This window comes from Bubalus kerabau, chromosome 16 (genome assembly GCF_029407905.1).
Source record: "Bubalus kerabau isolate K-KA32 ecotype Philippines breed swamp buffalo chromosome 16, PCC_UOA_SB_1v2, whole genome shotgun sequence".
In the NCBI taxonomy this organism is placed as follows: Eukaryota; Metazoa; Chordata; class Mammalia; order Artiodactyla; family Bovidae; genus Bubalus; species Bubalus kerabau.
In genome coordinates this window covers 12,232,869-12,245,156 of record NC_073639.1, presented here as the reverse complement: position 1 = coordinate 12,245,156, position 12,288 = coordinate 12,232,869, and the positions used below count along the sequence as shown (strand labels likewise).

The following is a 12,288-nucleotide window of genomic DNA, read 5'->3' as shown; positions in this document are numbered from 1 at the left end:
TATTCTCCATGTCTGTTCTCCATTTTTGCCCTGTAAATAAATTCAGTACCATTTTTCTAGATTCCGTATATATGTGTTAGAATACGATATTTATCTTTCTCTTTCTGACTCACTTCACTCTGTATAATAGGTTCTAGGTTCATCCATCTCATTAGAACTGACTCAAATGTGTTCCTTTTCATGGCTGAGTAATTGTCCCTTGTGTATATGTACCACAGCTTCTTTATCCATTCATGTATTGATGGGCATGTAGGTGCTTCCATGTTCTAGCTCTTATAAATAGAGCTGCAATGAACAATGGGATACATGTGTCTCTTTCAATTTTGGTTTCCTCAGGGTATATGCCTAGGAGTAGGATGCCAGGTCAAATGGTGGCTTTATTCCTAGTTTTTTAAGAAATCTTCATACCATCTTTCATAGTGGTTGTATCAATTTACATTCCCACCAACAGTGCAAGAGGGTTCCCTTTTCTCCACACCCTCTCCAGCATTTATTCTTTGTAGACCTTTTGATGATGGCCATTCTGACCGGTGTAAGGTGATATCTCATTGTAATTTTTATTTGCATTTCTCTAATAATGAGTGAAGTTGAGCATCTTTTCACGTGTTTGCTAGCCATCTGTATGTCTTCCTTGGAGAAATACCTGTTTTGGTATTTTTGCCACTTTTTGGTTAGGGTGTTTGTTTTTCTGGTATTGAGTTGTATGAGCTGCTTGTATATTTTGGAAATTAATCCTTTGTCACTTGTTTCATTTGCTATTATTTTCTCCCATTCTGAGGGTTGTCTTTTCACCTTGCTTACAGTTTCCTTTGATGTGCAGAAGCTTTTTAGTCAGGTCCCACTTGTTTACTTTTGTTTTTATTTCCATTACTCTAGGAGGTGGATCTTGCTTTGATTTATGTCATCGAGTGTTCTGCCTATGTTTTCCTCTAAGATTTTTATATTTTCTGGTCTTACATTTAGGTGTTTAATCCTTTTTGAGTTTATCTTTGTGTATCATGTTAGGAAGTGTTCTAATTTCATTCTTTTACATGTAGCTGTCCAGTTTTCCCAGCACAATTTATCAAAGAGGCTGTCTTTGCCCCATTGTATATTCTTCACTCCATTGTCAAAAATAAAGTACCCATAGGTGCATGGGTTTATTTCTGGGCTTTCTGTCTTGTTCCATTGGTCTATATTTCTGTTTTTGTGCAAGTACCATACTGGCTTGATGAATGTAGCTTTGTAGTATAATCTGAAGTCAGCAAGATTGATTCCTCCAGCTCCATTCTTCTTTCTCAAGACTGCTTAGGCTATTCAGGGTCTTTAGTGTTTCTATATGAATTGTGAAATTTTTTGTTCTAGTTCTGTGAAAAATTCCATTGGTAATTTGATAGGGGTCACATTGAATCTGCAGATTGCGTTTGGTAGCATGGTCATTTTCACAATATTGAGTCTTTCTTCCCAGGAAAATGGAATATCTTTCCATCTGTTTATATCATCTTTGATTTCATTCATTAGTGTCTTATAATTTTCTGTGTACAGCTCTTTTGTCCCCTTAGGTAAGTTTATTCCCAGACATTTAATTCTTTTTGTTGCAGTGGTGAATGGGATTGATTCCTTAATTTCTCTTTCTTATTTTTCATTGTTAGTATATAGAAATACAAGTGATTTCTGTGTATTGTTTTTGTATTCTACAACTTTTAAAAATTCACTGATTAGCTCTAGTAATTTTCTGATACTATCTTTGCAGTATTCTATGCACAGTATCATGTCATCTGCAAACAGTTAGAGTTTTATTTCTTCTTTTCCAATCTGGATTCCTTTTATTTACTTTTTCTTCTCTGATTGCTGTAGCTAGGAATTCCAGAACTATGTTGAATAATAGTGGGAAAAGTGGGTGCCCTTGTCTTGTTCTTGATCTTAGGGGGAATGCTTTCAGTTTTTCACCATTGAAAATAATATTTGCTGTAGGCTTACCATATATGACCTTTACTATATTGAGGTAGGTACCTTCCAAGCCCATTTTTTGAAAAGTTTTAATCATAAATGAGTGCTGAATTTTGTCAAAGGCTTTTTCTGCATCTATTGAGATTATCATATGGTTTTTATCTTTCAGTTTGTTATTATGGTGTATCACATTGATTGATATGCCTATATTGAAGAATCCTTGCATCCCTGGAATAAACCCACTTGATTATGGTGTATGAGTTTTATGAAGTGTTGCTGAATTCTGTTTACCAAAATTTTGTTGAGAATTTTTGAATCTATGTTCATCAGTGATATTGGCCTTTGTTTTCTTTTTTTGTGTGTTGTTTTTGTCTGGTTTTCATATCAGAGTGATGCTGGCCTCGTAGAATGAGTTTGGAAGTGTTCTTTGAAATATTTTGAAAGAGTTGTAGAAGGATAGTCATTAGCTCTTCTCTAAATGCTTGATAGAATTCTCCTGTGAAGCCATCTGTTACAGGGCTTTTGTTTTTGGAGAGATTTTTGACCACAGCTTCAATTTCAGTGCTTGTAATTCCTGATGTTCAAGCTGGGTTTAGAAAAGGCAGAGGAACCAGAGATCAAATTGCCAACATCCGCTGGATCATAGAAAAAGGAAGAGAGTTCCAGAAAAACATCTATTTCTGCTTTATTGACTATGCCAAAGCCTTTGACTGTGTGGATCACAATCAACTGTGGAAAATTCTGAAAGAGATGGGAATACCAGACCACCTGATCTGCCTCTTGAGAAATTTGTATGCAGGTCAGGAAGCTACAGTTAGAACTGGACATGGAACAACAGGCTGGTTCCAAATAGGAAAAGGAGTTTGTCAAGGGTGTATATTGTCACCCTGTTTATTTAACTTATATGCAGAGTACATCATGAGAAATGCTGGACTGGAAGAAACACAAGCTGGAATCAAGATTGCCGGGAGAAATATCCATAACCTCAGGTATGCAGATGACACCACCCTTATGGCAGAAAGTGAAGAGGAACTCAAAAGCCTCTTGATGAAAGTGAAAGTGGAGAATGAAAAAGTTGGCTTAAAGCTCAACATTCAGAAAACGAAGATCATGGCATCCGGTCCCACCACTTCATGGGAAATAGATGGGGAAACAGCGGAAACAGTGTCAGACTTTATTTTTCTGGGCTCCAAAATGACTGCAGATGGTACTGCAGCCATGAAATTAAAAGACGCTTACTCCTTGGAAGGAAAGTTATGACCAACCTAGATAGCATATTCAAAAGCAGAGACATTACTTTGCCAACGAAGGTTCATCTAGTCAAGGCTATGGTTTTTCCCGTGGTCATGTATGGATGTGCGAGTTGGACTGTGAAGAAAGCTGAGTGCCGAAGAATTGAGGCTTTTGAACTGTGATGTTGGAGAAGACTCTTGAGAGTCCCTTGGACTGCAAGGAGATCCAACCAGTCCATTCTGAAGGAGATCAGCCCTGGGATTTCTTTGGAAGGAATGATGCTAAAGCTGAAACTCCAGTACTTTGGCCACCTCATGCGAAGAGTTGACTCATTGGAAAAAACTCTGATGCTGGGAGGGATTGGGGGCAAGAAGAGAAGGGGACGACAGAGGATGAGATGGCTGGATGGCATCACTGACTCGATGGACGTGAGTCTCAGTGAACTCCAGGAGTTGGTGATGGACAGCGAGGCCTGGCGTGCTGCAATTCATGGGGTCGCAAAGAGTCGGACACGACTGAGTGACTGATCTGATCTGATCTGAATTGGGTTGTTCACGATTTCTATTTCTTTCTGGTTCAGTCTTGGAAGATTGAACTGTTCTAAGAATCTGTCCATTTCTTTTATTGCCATATAGTTGCTTATAATAGTCTCTTATAATCCTTTGCATTTCTGCATTGTCTGCTGTAACCTCTCCTTTTTCATTTCTAATTTTGTTGATCTCATTCTTCTTTTTTTCTTGTTGAGTCTGGCTAAAGGTTTGTCAATTTCATTCATCTTCTCAAAGAACCAGCTTTTAGTTTTATTAATCTTTATTACTGTTTCTTTCATTTCTTTTTCATTTATTTCTCCTCAGATCTTCACGATTTCTTTTCTTATACTAATTTTGGGGGTATTTTTTGTTCTTCTTTTTAAAGTTGTTTTAGATGTAAAGTTACGTTGTCTATTCAATGTTTTTCTTGTTTCTTGAGGTAGGATTGTGTGGCTATAAACTTCTCTCTTAGAACTGCTTTTGCTGCATCCCATAGGTTTTGAGTTGTCGTGCTTTCGTTGTCATGTTTCTAGAAATTTTTTGATTTCCCTTTTGATTTCTTCAGTAACCTGTTGGTTATTTAGAAACATGTTGTTTAACCTCCATGTGTTTGTGTGTCTTACATTTTTTTTTTCTTGTAATTGATGTCTACTCTCACAGCATTGTGGTCAGAGAAGATGTTTGATATGCTTTCAATTTTCTTAAAATTACTGAAGTTTGATTTGTGACCCAAGATGTGGTCTATCCTGGAGAATGTACCATGTGCACTTGAGAAGAAGGTGAATCATTCTGCATTTGGATAGAATGTCCTGAAGATATCAATGAGATCCATCTCATCTAATGTATCATTTAAGACTCGTGTTTCCCTATTAATTTTCTGTTTTGATGACCTGTCCATTGGTGTGAGTGGGCTGTTAAAGTCTCCTGCTATTATTCTATTTCTGTCAATTTCTCCTTTTATGTCTGTTAGTATTTGTTTTATGTATTGAGGTGCTCCTGTGTTGGGTGCATAGATATCTACAATTGTTACGTCTTCCTCTGTATTGATCCCTTGACCGTTATGTAGTGTCCTTCCTTATCTCTTGTAATATTCTTTATTTTAAGGTCTATTTTGCCTGATATGAGGATTGCTACTCCACTTTTCTTTTGCTTCCCATTTGTATTGGATATATTTTTCCATCTTCTCACTTTCAGTGTATATGTATCTTTAGGTCTGAAGTGGGTTTCTTGTAGACAGTATATATATGGGTCTTGTTTTTGCATCCATTCAGCCAGTCTGTGTCATTTGGTTGGAGCATTTAATCTGTTTACACTTAAAGTAATTATTGATATCTATGTTCCTATTGCCATTTTCTTAATTATTCAGTCTTAATTTTGTGGATCTTTTTTCTTCTCTTGTATTTCTTGACTGTATAAGTCCCTTTAACATTTATTGTAAACCTGGTTTGCTGGTACTGAATTCTCTTAATTTTTGCTTGTCTGAAAAGCTTTTATTTCTCCATCAATTTTGAAAGAAATCCTTGCCAGGTACAGTAATCTTGGTTGTAGATTTTTCCCTTTCATAGTGGTTTAAATATATCCTGCCATTCCCTTCTGGCCTGCAGAGTTTCTGCTGAAAGATCAGCTGTTAAACATATGGGGTTTCCCTTGTATGTTATGTGTTGCTTTTCCCTTGCCGCTTTTAATATTCTTTGTGTTTAGTCTTTGTTAGTTTAATTAGCATGCGTCTTGGCATGTTTCTTCTTGGGCTTATCCTGTATGGGACTCTTTGAGCCTCTTGGACTTGATTGAATATTTCCTTTTCCATGTTGGAGAAATTTTCAGCTATAATCTCTTCAAAAATTTCCTGACACCCTTTCTTTACCTCTTCCTTTCTGGGACCCCTATAATTCAAATGTTGGTGCATTTGATATTGTCCCAGAAGTCTCTGAGACTCTCCTCAGTATTCTTCATTCTTTTTACTTTATTCTGCTCTTCAGAAGTTATTTCCACCATTTTATCTTCCAGCTCAATGATTCATCCTTCTGCTTCAGATATTCTGCTATTGATTCCTTCTAGAGTAATTTTAATCTCAGTAATTGTGTTGTTTGTCTCTGTATGTTTATTCTTTAATTCTTCTAGGTCTTTGTTAACTGATTCTGGCATTTTATCCATTTTTTTTTCAAGGTTTTTTGATCATCTTTACCATCATTATTCTGAATTCTTTTTCAGGTAGTTTGCCTATTTCCTCTTCATTTATTTGGACTTCTGTGTTTCTAGTTTGTTCCTTCATTTGTGTAGTATTTCTCTGCCTTTTCATTATTATTTTTTTTAACTTATTGTGTTTGAGGTCTCCTTTTCCCAGGCTTTAAGGAAAGTTGGATTCTTTCCTTGAAGAAGGTTGAATTCTTTCTTCCTTTTGGTTTCTGCACTTCTAAGGTTGGTCCAGTGGTTTGTGTGAGCTTCTTATGGTGAGATTTGCTGAGTTTTTGTTTGTTTGTTTGTTTGTTTTTCCTCAGATGGACAAGGCTGAGTGAGGTGGTAATCCTGTCTGCGGATGATTGGGTTTGTGTTTTTGTTTTGTTTGTTGTTTAGATGAGGCATCCTGCACAAGCTTCTACTAGTGGTTGAGTGATGCTGAGTCTTGTATTCAAATGGTTTCCTTTGTGTGAATTTTCACTATTTGTTACCCCCTAGAGTTAATACTCTGGTAGTCTAGGGTCTTGGAGTCAGTACTCTGACTCCAAAGGCTCAGAGCTTAATCTCTGGTCAGGAGTGAAGATTCCACAAGTGGTTTGTTATGGCCTTGAGATTAAAATAAATATCTAAAAACGAGAAACCAAAGATGAATGCCAGACAAATGGCAGTTACAAAATCAGGTAAATAATAATTAAAATAATGGACTATACACATATACATATACACCCATGAGCAAAGTCAAAACAGTCCAACAAAAATAAAGTATAGTAGATTGACCTGGTGAACAAAGGAAATAAAAAATTATATTTACCAGTTAAGAACAAACTAACTAAAGCACAAACTGGAAAATAAAACTAAAGCAAGGTGCCAAGTGGGGAATAAAGCAATGAAAACAAGGTGTTGGAGAAGACTCTTGAGAGTCCCTTGGACTGCAAGGAGATCCAACCAGTCCATTCTGAAGATCAGCCCTGGGATTTCTTTGGAAGGAATGATGCTAAAGCTGAAACTCCAGTACTTTGGCCACCTCATGCGAAGAGTTGACTCATTGGAAAAGACTCTGATGCTGGGAGGGATTGGGGACAAGAAGAGAAGGGGACGACAGAGGATGAGATGGCTGGATGGCATCACTGACTCGATAGACGTGAGTCTGAGTGAACTCAGGGAGTTGGTGATGGACAGGGAGGCCTGGTGTGCTGCGATTCATGGGGTCACAAAGAGTCGGACATGACTGATCTGATCTGGACAAATATGTTAAGAGGAAAGGAAAGAAAGAATGGATTTGCAAAGTTAAATAGAGGTAGATGAAGAAGATTTATATACATTAAAGATTAACTGCAAGGGGGAAAGAACAGTAGGAAACACAAAGGAATAAATGTAGAAAAATATAATAGGTTTAAAAAAATTAAAATTATAAAAAAGAGAAAAGAAAAAAATGGAAGAAAAAAAGAAAAAAAAATAGAAGGAAAAAAAAAAGGAAAACTCCACAGAACTGTAAAAGCCCAACTTAGAGGCAAAGGTTTATAACAATAAAAAGTGTGACTGAATATACACATATAGATATATATCCATAAGCAAAATCTAACCTCTAACAGTCCAAAAAAAAAATGAAGTACAATAGATTGACCCAGAAAACAAAGGAAACCTAAAATTATATCTACCAGAACGAAAGAAATAAATGTAGGAAAATAATATCAGGTTTAAAAACTTAAAAAAGAGACAAGAAAAAAAAAAAAGGAAAACTCCACTGAAAAGCAAAAGCCCAACGTAGAGGCAGAGGTTTATAACAATAATAAAAAATGTGACTGAGAAAAAAAAAAGCTCAAAACCTTAATTGGATTTCTTAGTGCCAATAAAATTGACAACTACAACAGAGGGGGGAAAAGGAAATCAAAAAAAGGAAAAAAAAATCCAAAAGAATCTGCAGAACAAGTCAAAAGATAAGAATAATAAATGTTTTTCTTGAGTCACTGCTGTGAGAGTCCTTTCCTCCCTGGGAGTCACAGTCCACCTTACCTCCCTCGGATGCCCTCCAACACTGTGCTGATCTCTGGACCTGTTATAGGGGCAGCTCAGATTCTAATCTGGTCCTACTCCTGTGTGTTCTTGCCTCCCATGCCCACAGCTATCAGAGCTAGTGTGTTTTCTTTTGCGGGAGCTCTCAATGGCCTTCCATAGACACAGAGTCTGCCTAGTTTGATCATGTGGATTTAATCTACAATTTAATTGTACAGCTGGTGGGAAGGTTTTGGGTCTTCTTCCTTAGCAACAGTGCCCCTGGATTTCAATTGTGGTTTTATTTCCACTTCTACCTGTGGGTTGTCCACTGGGATTTAGTTCCTGAGGCTGCAATGGAGGACTTGGGTTTGCCCCTGTGAAAACCAGGTGAGGAGGTGGTGCAGCTGCTTGCGTTGCAGGGGTTCTGGCAGCACCAGGTACTCAGGGAGCTTGGCAGCTAGGGGAGCAGGAAATACAGTGCTCTAGAAGGGGATGGTAACCAGTATTGGCCAATACACTCCAGTGGAAATGGCAACCTATGCCAGTGTTCTTGCCTGGAGAATCCCAGGGACAGGGGAGCCTGGTGGGCTGCTGTCTATGGGGTCGCACACAGTCGGACATGACTGAAGCGACTTAGCAGTTGCCTGGAAAACGCCCCTCCCTGACAGAGAAGCTTGTCAGGCCACAGTCTACAGGGTCACAAAGAATCAGAAATGACTGAAGTGACCCTGTGCGCATAGACGCAAGACTTTTTTTTGCCTGTGGCAGCTCTGCCCCAGTGAGAGTTGACCATGAAGGTGGCACAGCTGCTTGGCTTGCGGGGACCCTGGCGGGGCCAAGTGTGCAGGGACATGGACTGCCTCTGCTGCAGGAGTTATGGCCCTATCAGAGTCTTTTTTCGAGCCTCTTGTACCTGGTGATCAGAAGGTCTCTTTGGCCAGGCTTTCTCTGTAGCTCTGCCTGTTCAGGCACTTAGAGGACTCCCTTGCCTGGGGTCCTTCTCTGTTGCTTGGCACATGAGGCACATAGAGGGGCCTCCCTGGCTGAGGTCTTACTCTGTAGATCAGTACATCAGTCACTGAAAGGAGCACCCGGGTGCGGTCCTGCTCTGTAGTTCAGTGCATCAGGCGTTTGATGATGGGCCAGCCTCTACTGCTCAGCTGCCCGTGCTGGGGTGTGGGAAAGAGGCTGTGGTGCTGGCTCCACCCCCTAGTGTGGCTCAGCAGTGTCGCCTGGTTTTCCTCCACTGGCATTTCCCACCATGATCTCCTCCCTGACATCCCCTCAATCCGTCTCTCCAGTCAGCAGCGGCCCTCTCCCTGGGATTGCTCCACAATTCCTAAACTCCAGCTCCCAGCTGCTGCGCCTTCCAGGGGACCCTCGTCCCTGTCAAGGGTATGTATGGCTGCAGCAAGGACTGTCTGATTCTCATTCCATGTAGGCTGCCACAGATCAGCTGTTTCACTCTCAGCCTTAAATGTTTCTCCTCTGACTCAGACAATTGCCCTGATGTGGAGATCAGAGCCCTCCTTCAGTTCCCCTACATGCCAAGGGCAGGTCCAGTCCTATTAACACTCCCATTTTTTTCCCCTAGTTCCTTCGTCCTACAAAGTTTTGCGTGGTTCTATATATTCTTTTCTACTGATCAGGTACTCCTGTCCGCTCTGCATGCACTTCTGTGTCTGAAGGTGTATTCCTGATGTATCTATCCATGGAGAGAGATGTACTCCACATCTACCTACTCTTCCGCCATCTTTACTTTTTGAAAGCTGAGATTTTAATCTAGGTCATTGAACTCCTATGTCCCATGGAGTCACTAAACTATGCTGCTTTGTCAAAAGGGAAGAAATCACAAATTTATACAAACTGAAAAATCCAAGTAACATTTGTTTTCAGCAAAGCTTAGATAAGAGGCTCATACAATGTCATCAGGGTTTGATGTCTCTGCATCATTCAGCTCATTCTTCCATACTGACTTTATTCTAGAATTCCTTGCTGTGTTCTCAAGTACCTCAAGCTCTTATCATCCATGCTGATTTAAATCCAATCACTCCACCTCTCCCTGCAGCCAGGAGAATCAGTTCTTCTCACTGGCTGTGCCCGAATCACATGCCAGCTCTGGAGTTAGAGGGCAGAGGGACAGCCTTCCCCACTCTGCACAAACTTGTAATGGGAGGGGCATTTCTCCAAAGTCAAATCAGAGTTCTGCTACCAGAGGTCAGTTTAAAGGATGTCAAGAGGCCCAAAACGATGAATGTCTACTGAAGGAGGATTTCACTACAAATAGGAAACCATTTCTAGGACACCATGAACTGCTCTCACTGTACTTCCTCAGAGAAGCTGGTATTATTTACTTGTACACAAAACTTTATGTACAATGACCTAGGGAGGACCCCAGGTATGCTAAGTCATTTCAGTCGTGTCCAACTCTTTGCAACCAATGGACTATAGCCCAGCAGGCTCCTCTGTCCATGAGATTCTCCAGGCAAGAATACTAGAGTGGTTTGCCATTTCCTTCTCCAGGGGATCTCCCTGACCCAGGGATTGTCCCTTAAGTCTCCTGTATTGGCAGGCAGGTTCTTTACCACTAGTGCCACCAGGGAAGCTTAGCCCACTGGAAAATAGGTCAGTAGCCTCTGAACTCTTCTCTGCCTATGTTCCTTGTCAAATGCAAAACATGGGACAAATGTACTTAATCAGAAAATTTCTGAAAGTCACTACTGTAGCCTAAGATTTCTGGTCTCCCTAAGTTGTCCTCTGGACTCGTAAGAAAATTAGTAGAAGGTAGATGTTTAGAAGAATGCATTTCTACTGTCTCTAAATCCTTTATAATGTTTTAATAATTCTCCTAGTAAGATGCTATTAACTTATTAAAAGTTATGAACTGTGGCTATTTCAATGTGGTAAGCCATGTTACTCCAGAGGCATGGAGTAAGTCTTCGGTCTTACTTTAGGTCTCCATCCTGCACCTTTCCATTTCAGAGATCCCCGGCCAATCCAAAGAGAAAAAGCATAAGTTAGAATGGACTGTGATCAAGACATTGGTTGCACAATTATATAATTATAATCATTTGCTAATATTAAGAATTCTGTTGAACTTCTTTCTTCAATAGCATAGACAAGCAAAAGAAAATTCCTGACAAGAAATGGAAGAAGCATAGATATCTGAGGCAGGAAGAAATGAAGAGAAGCAAAGAAATACTTACAAAATGCTCTGTATAATGCTCTCTAAAGATATTATCCAAATTTATTCCCTCATTTAGAAATTACTGAGTCTGTTTGTATACAGGGAGGAAGACTAGTATATTTCAAGTTTCAAAGCTTCCAAAATCAAATTATTTTGTAATACCAAATTCAATTTAATTTTCCACTTCATTAAAAAATCTCTAGTTTCCACGTTTCTTATAAATTGTTATGGAACCTGGTCTTCAGTTCCTCCAAATAATTTTGTGGGAACACGTAAAAAATCCAGTTTTAATATATTTGTTAACATTCTATGTATACTTAAAATCATCAAAATACAAAATAAAAGATATCCTAAACATTGTTGATCAAAATACTGTTTGGTAACTTGTCACCACTACGGGCAAACAAACATGACACTGAGTCCCTTTCCCTTATGGTTTCCTCCAGTACTTTCTAGCCTTCGTTATTTTAAAGCACTATCAAAATTTACTATTCCTTCATTTTATATTTAAAGGAATAGATTTGCGATCTGACCAAAGAACAAACACACACGCACACACACACACATCTATTCCTTTCCAAGTTGGCTAAGGAACAACCCAATGTTCCCTAAATATACTTGTTTGACATGAATATGATGAAATCTTACTGAGATTAACTGAAATCTGTTTTCAAATTTAAATGACTCAAATTAGACCTCAGTATTTTTTGCTCCCAAGGGAATGCGTAAGCAGATGAATATAATGTAATATATGGGAACTATATTTACATTAAAAAAAAGTGACTTTTACATGTGACTTTTAACGATCAAGACCCATAAGCTGCTGGCAGTATGACAACAGAAACTGGTTAAGCAGCGCTATAGAGTATGTATGTGCTCAGAAAGAAAATCATTTCATATTTTTTATTTTGCTCTGTTAAGAAAAATACAAGCATGCAGTACAAGCAAGCACAGGGAACATATTTACTAAAGATATGTGACATTATAATTGCTGCAGTGTATTTTTAAAGTTGATATCCTTGGATCAAATTCAAGGGATGTGTGGCCTGTCCTCACGTAAGATGTTCAGCTTCTCGAAGGTAACACAACCCAATTCTTCAGTGCAGCATGAGTGAAAGGCACACAGACGCCACACACAGGACTCACTTTTCTTTCTAATCTCACAAACTTTAATCAAGTTCTAGAATTAATGTGACTGATATCTTCCATCATGCATCCATTCACATCGAAGTGAAT

At 39.0% G+C, this 12,288-nt stretch overlaps 1 protein-coding gene across 1 annotated transcript in view; it reads right to left on the bottom strand.

Annotated features, from left to right (window-relative positions):
- Positions 1-3,934: 3,934 nt before the first annotated feature.
- LOC129629705 (IQ domain-containing protein M-like) overlaps positions 3,935-12,288 on the bottom strand; it is a 117,305-nt gene continuing 108,951 nt past the window's right edge. Inside the window, exon 6 of the mRNA XM_055549880.1 lies at positions 3,935-6,496. Coding sequence (XP_055405855.1) covers positions 6,441-6,496 — 56 coding nt within the window. The 3' untranslated portion in view covers positions 3,935-6,440. The remainder of the gene's footprint in view (positions 6,497-12,288) is intronic.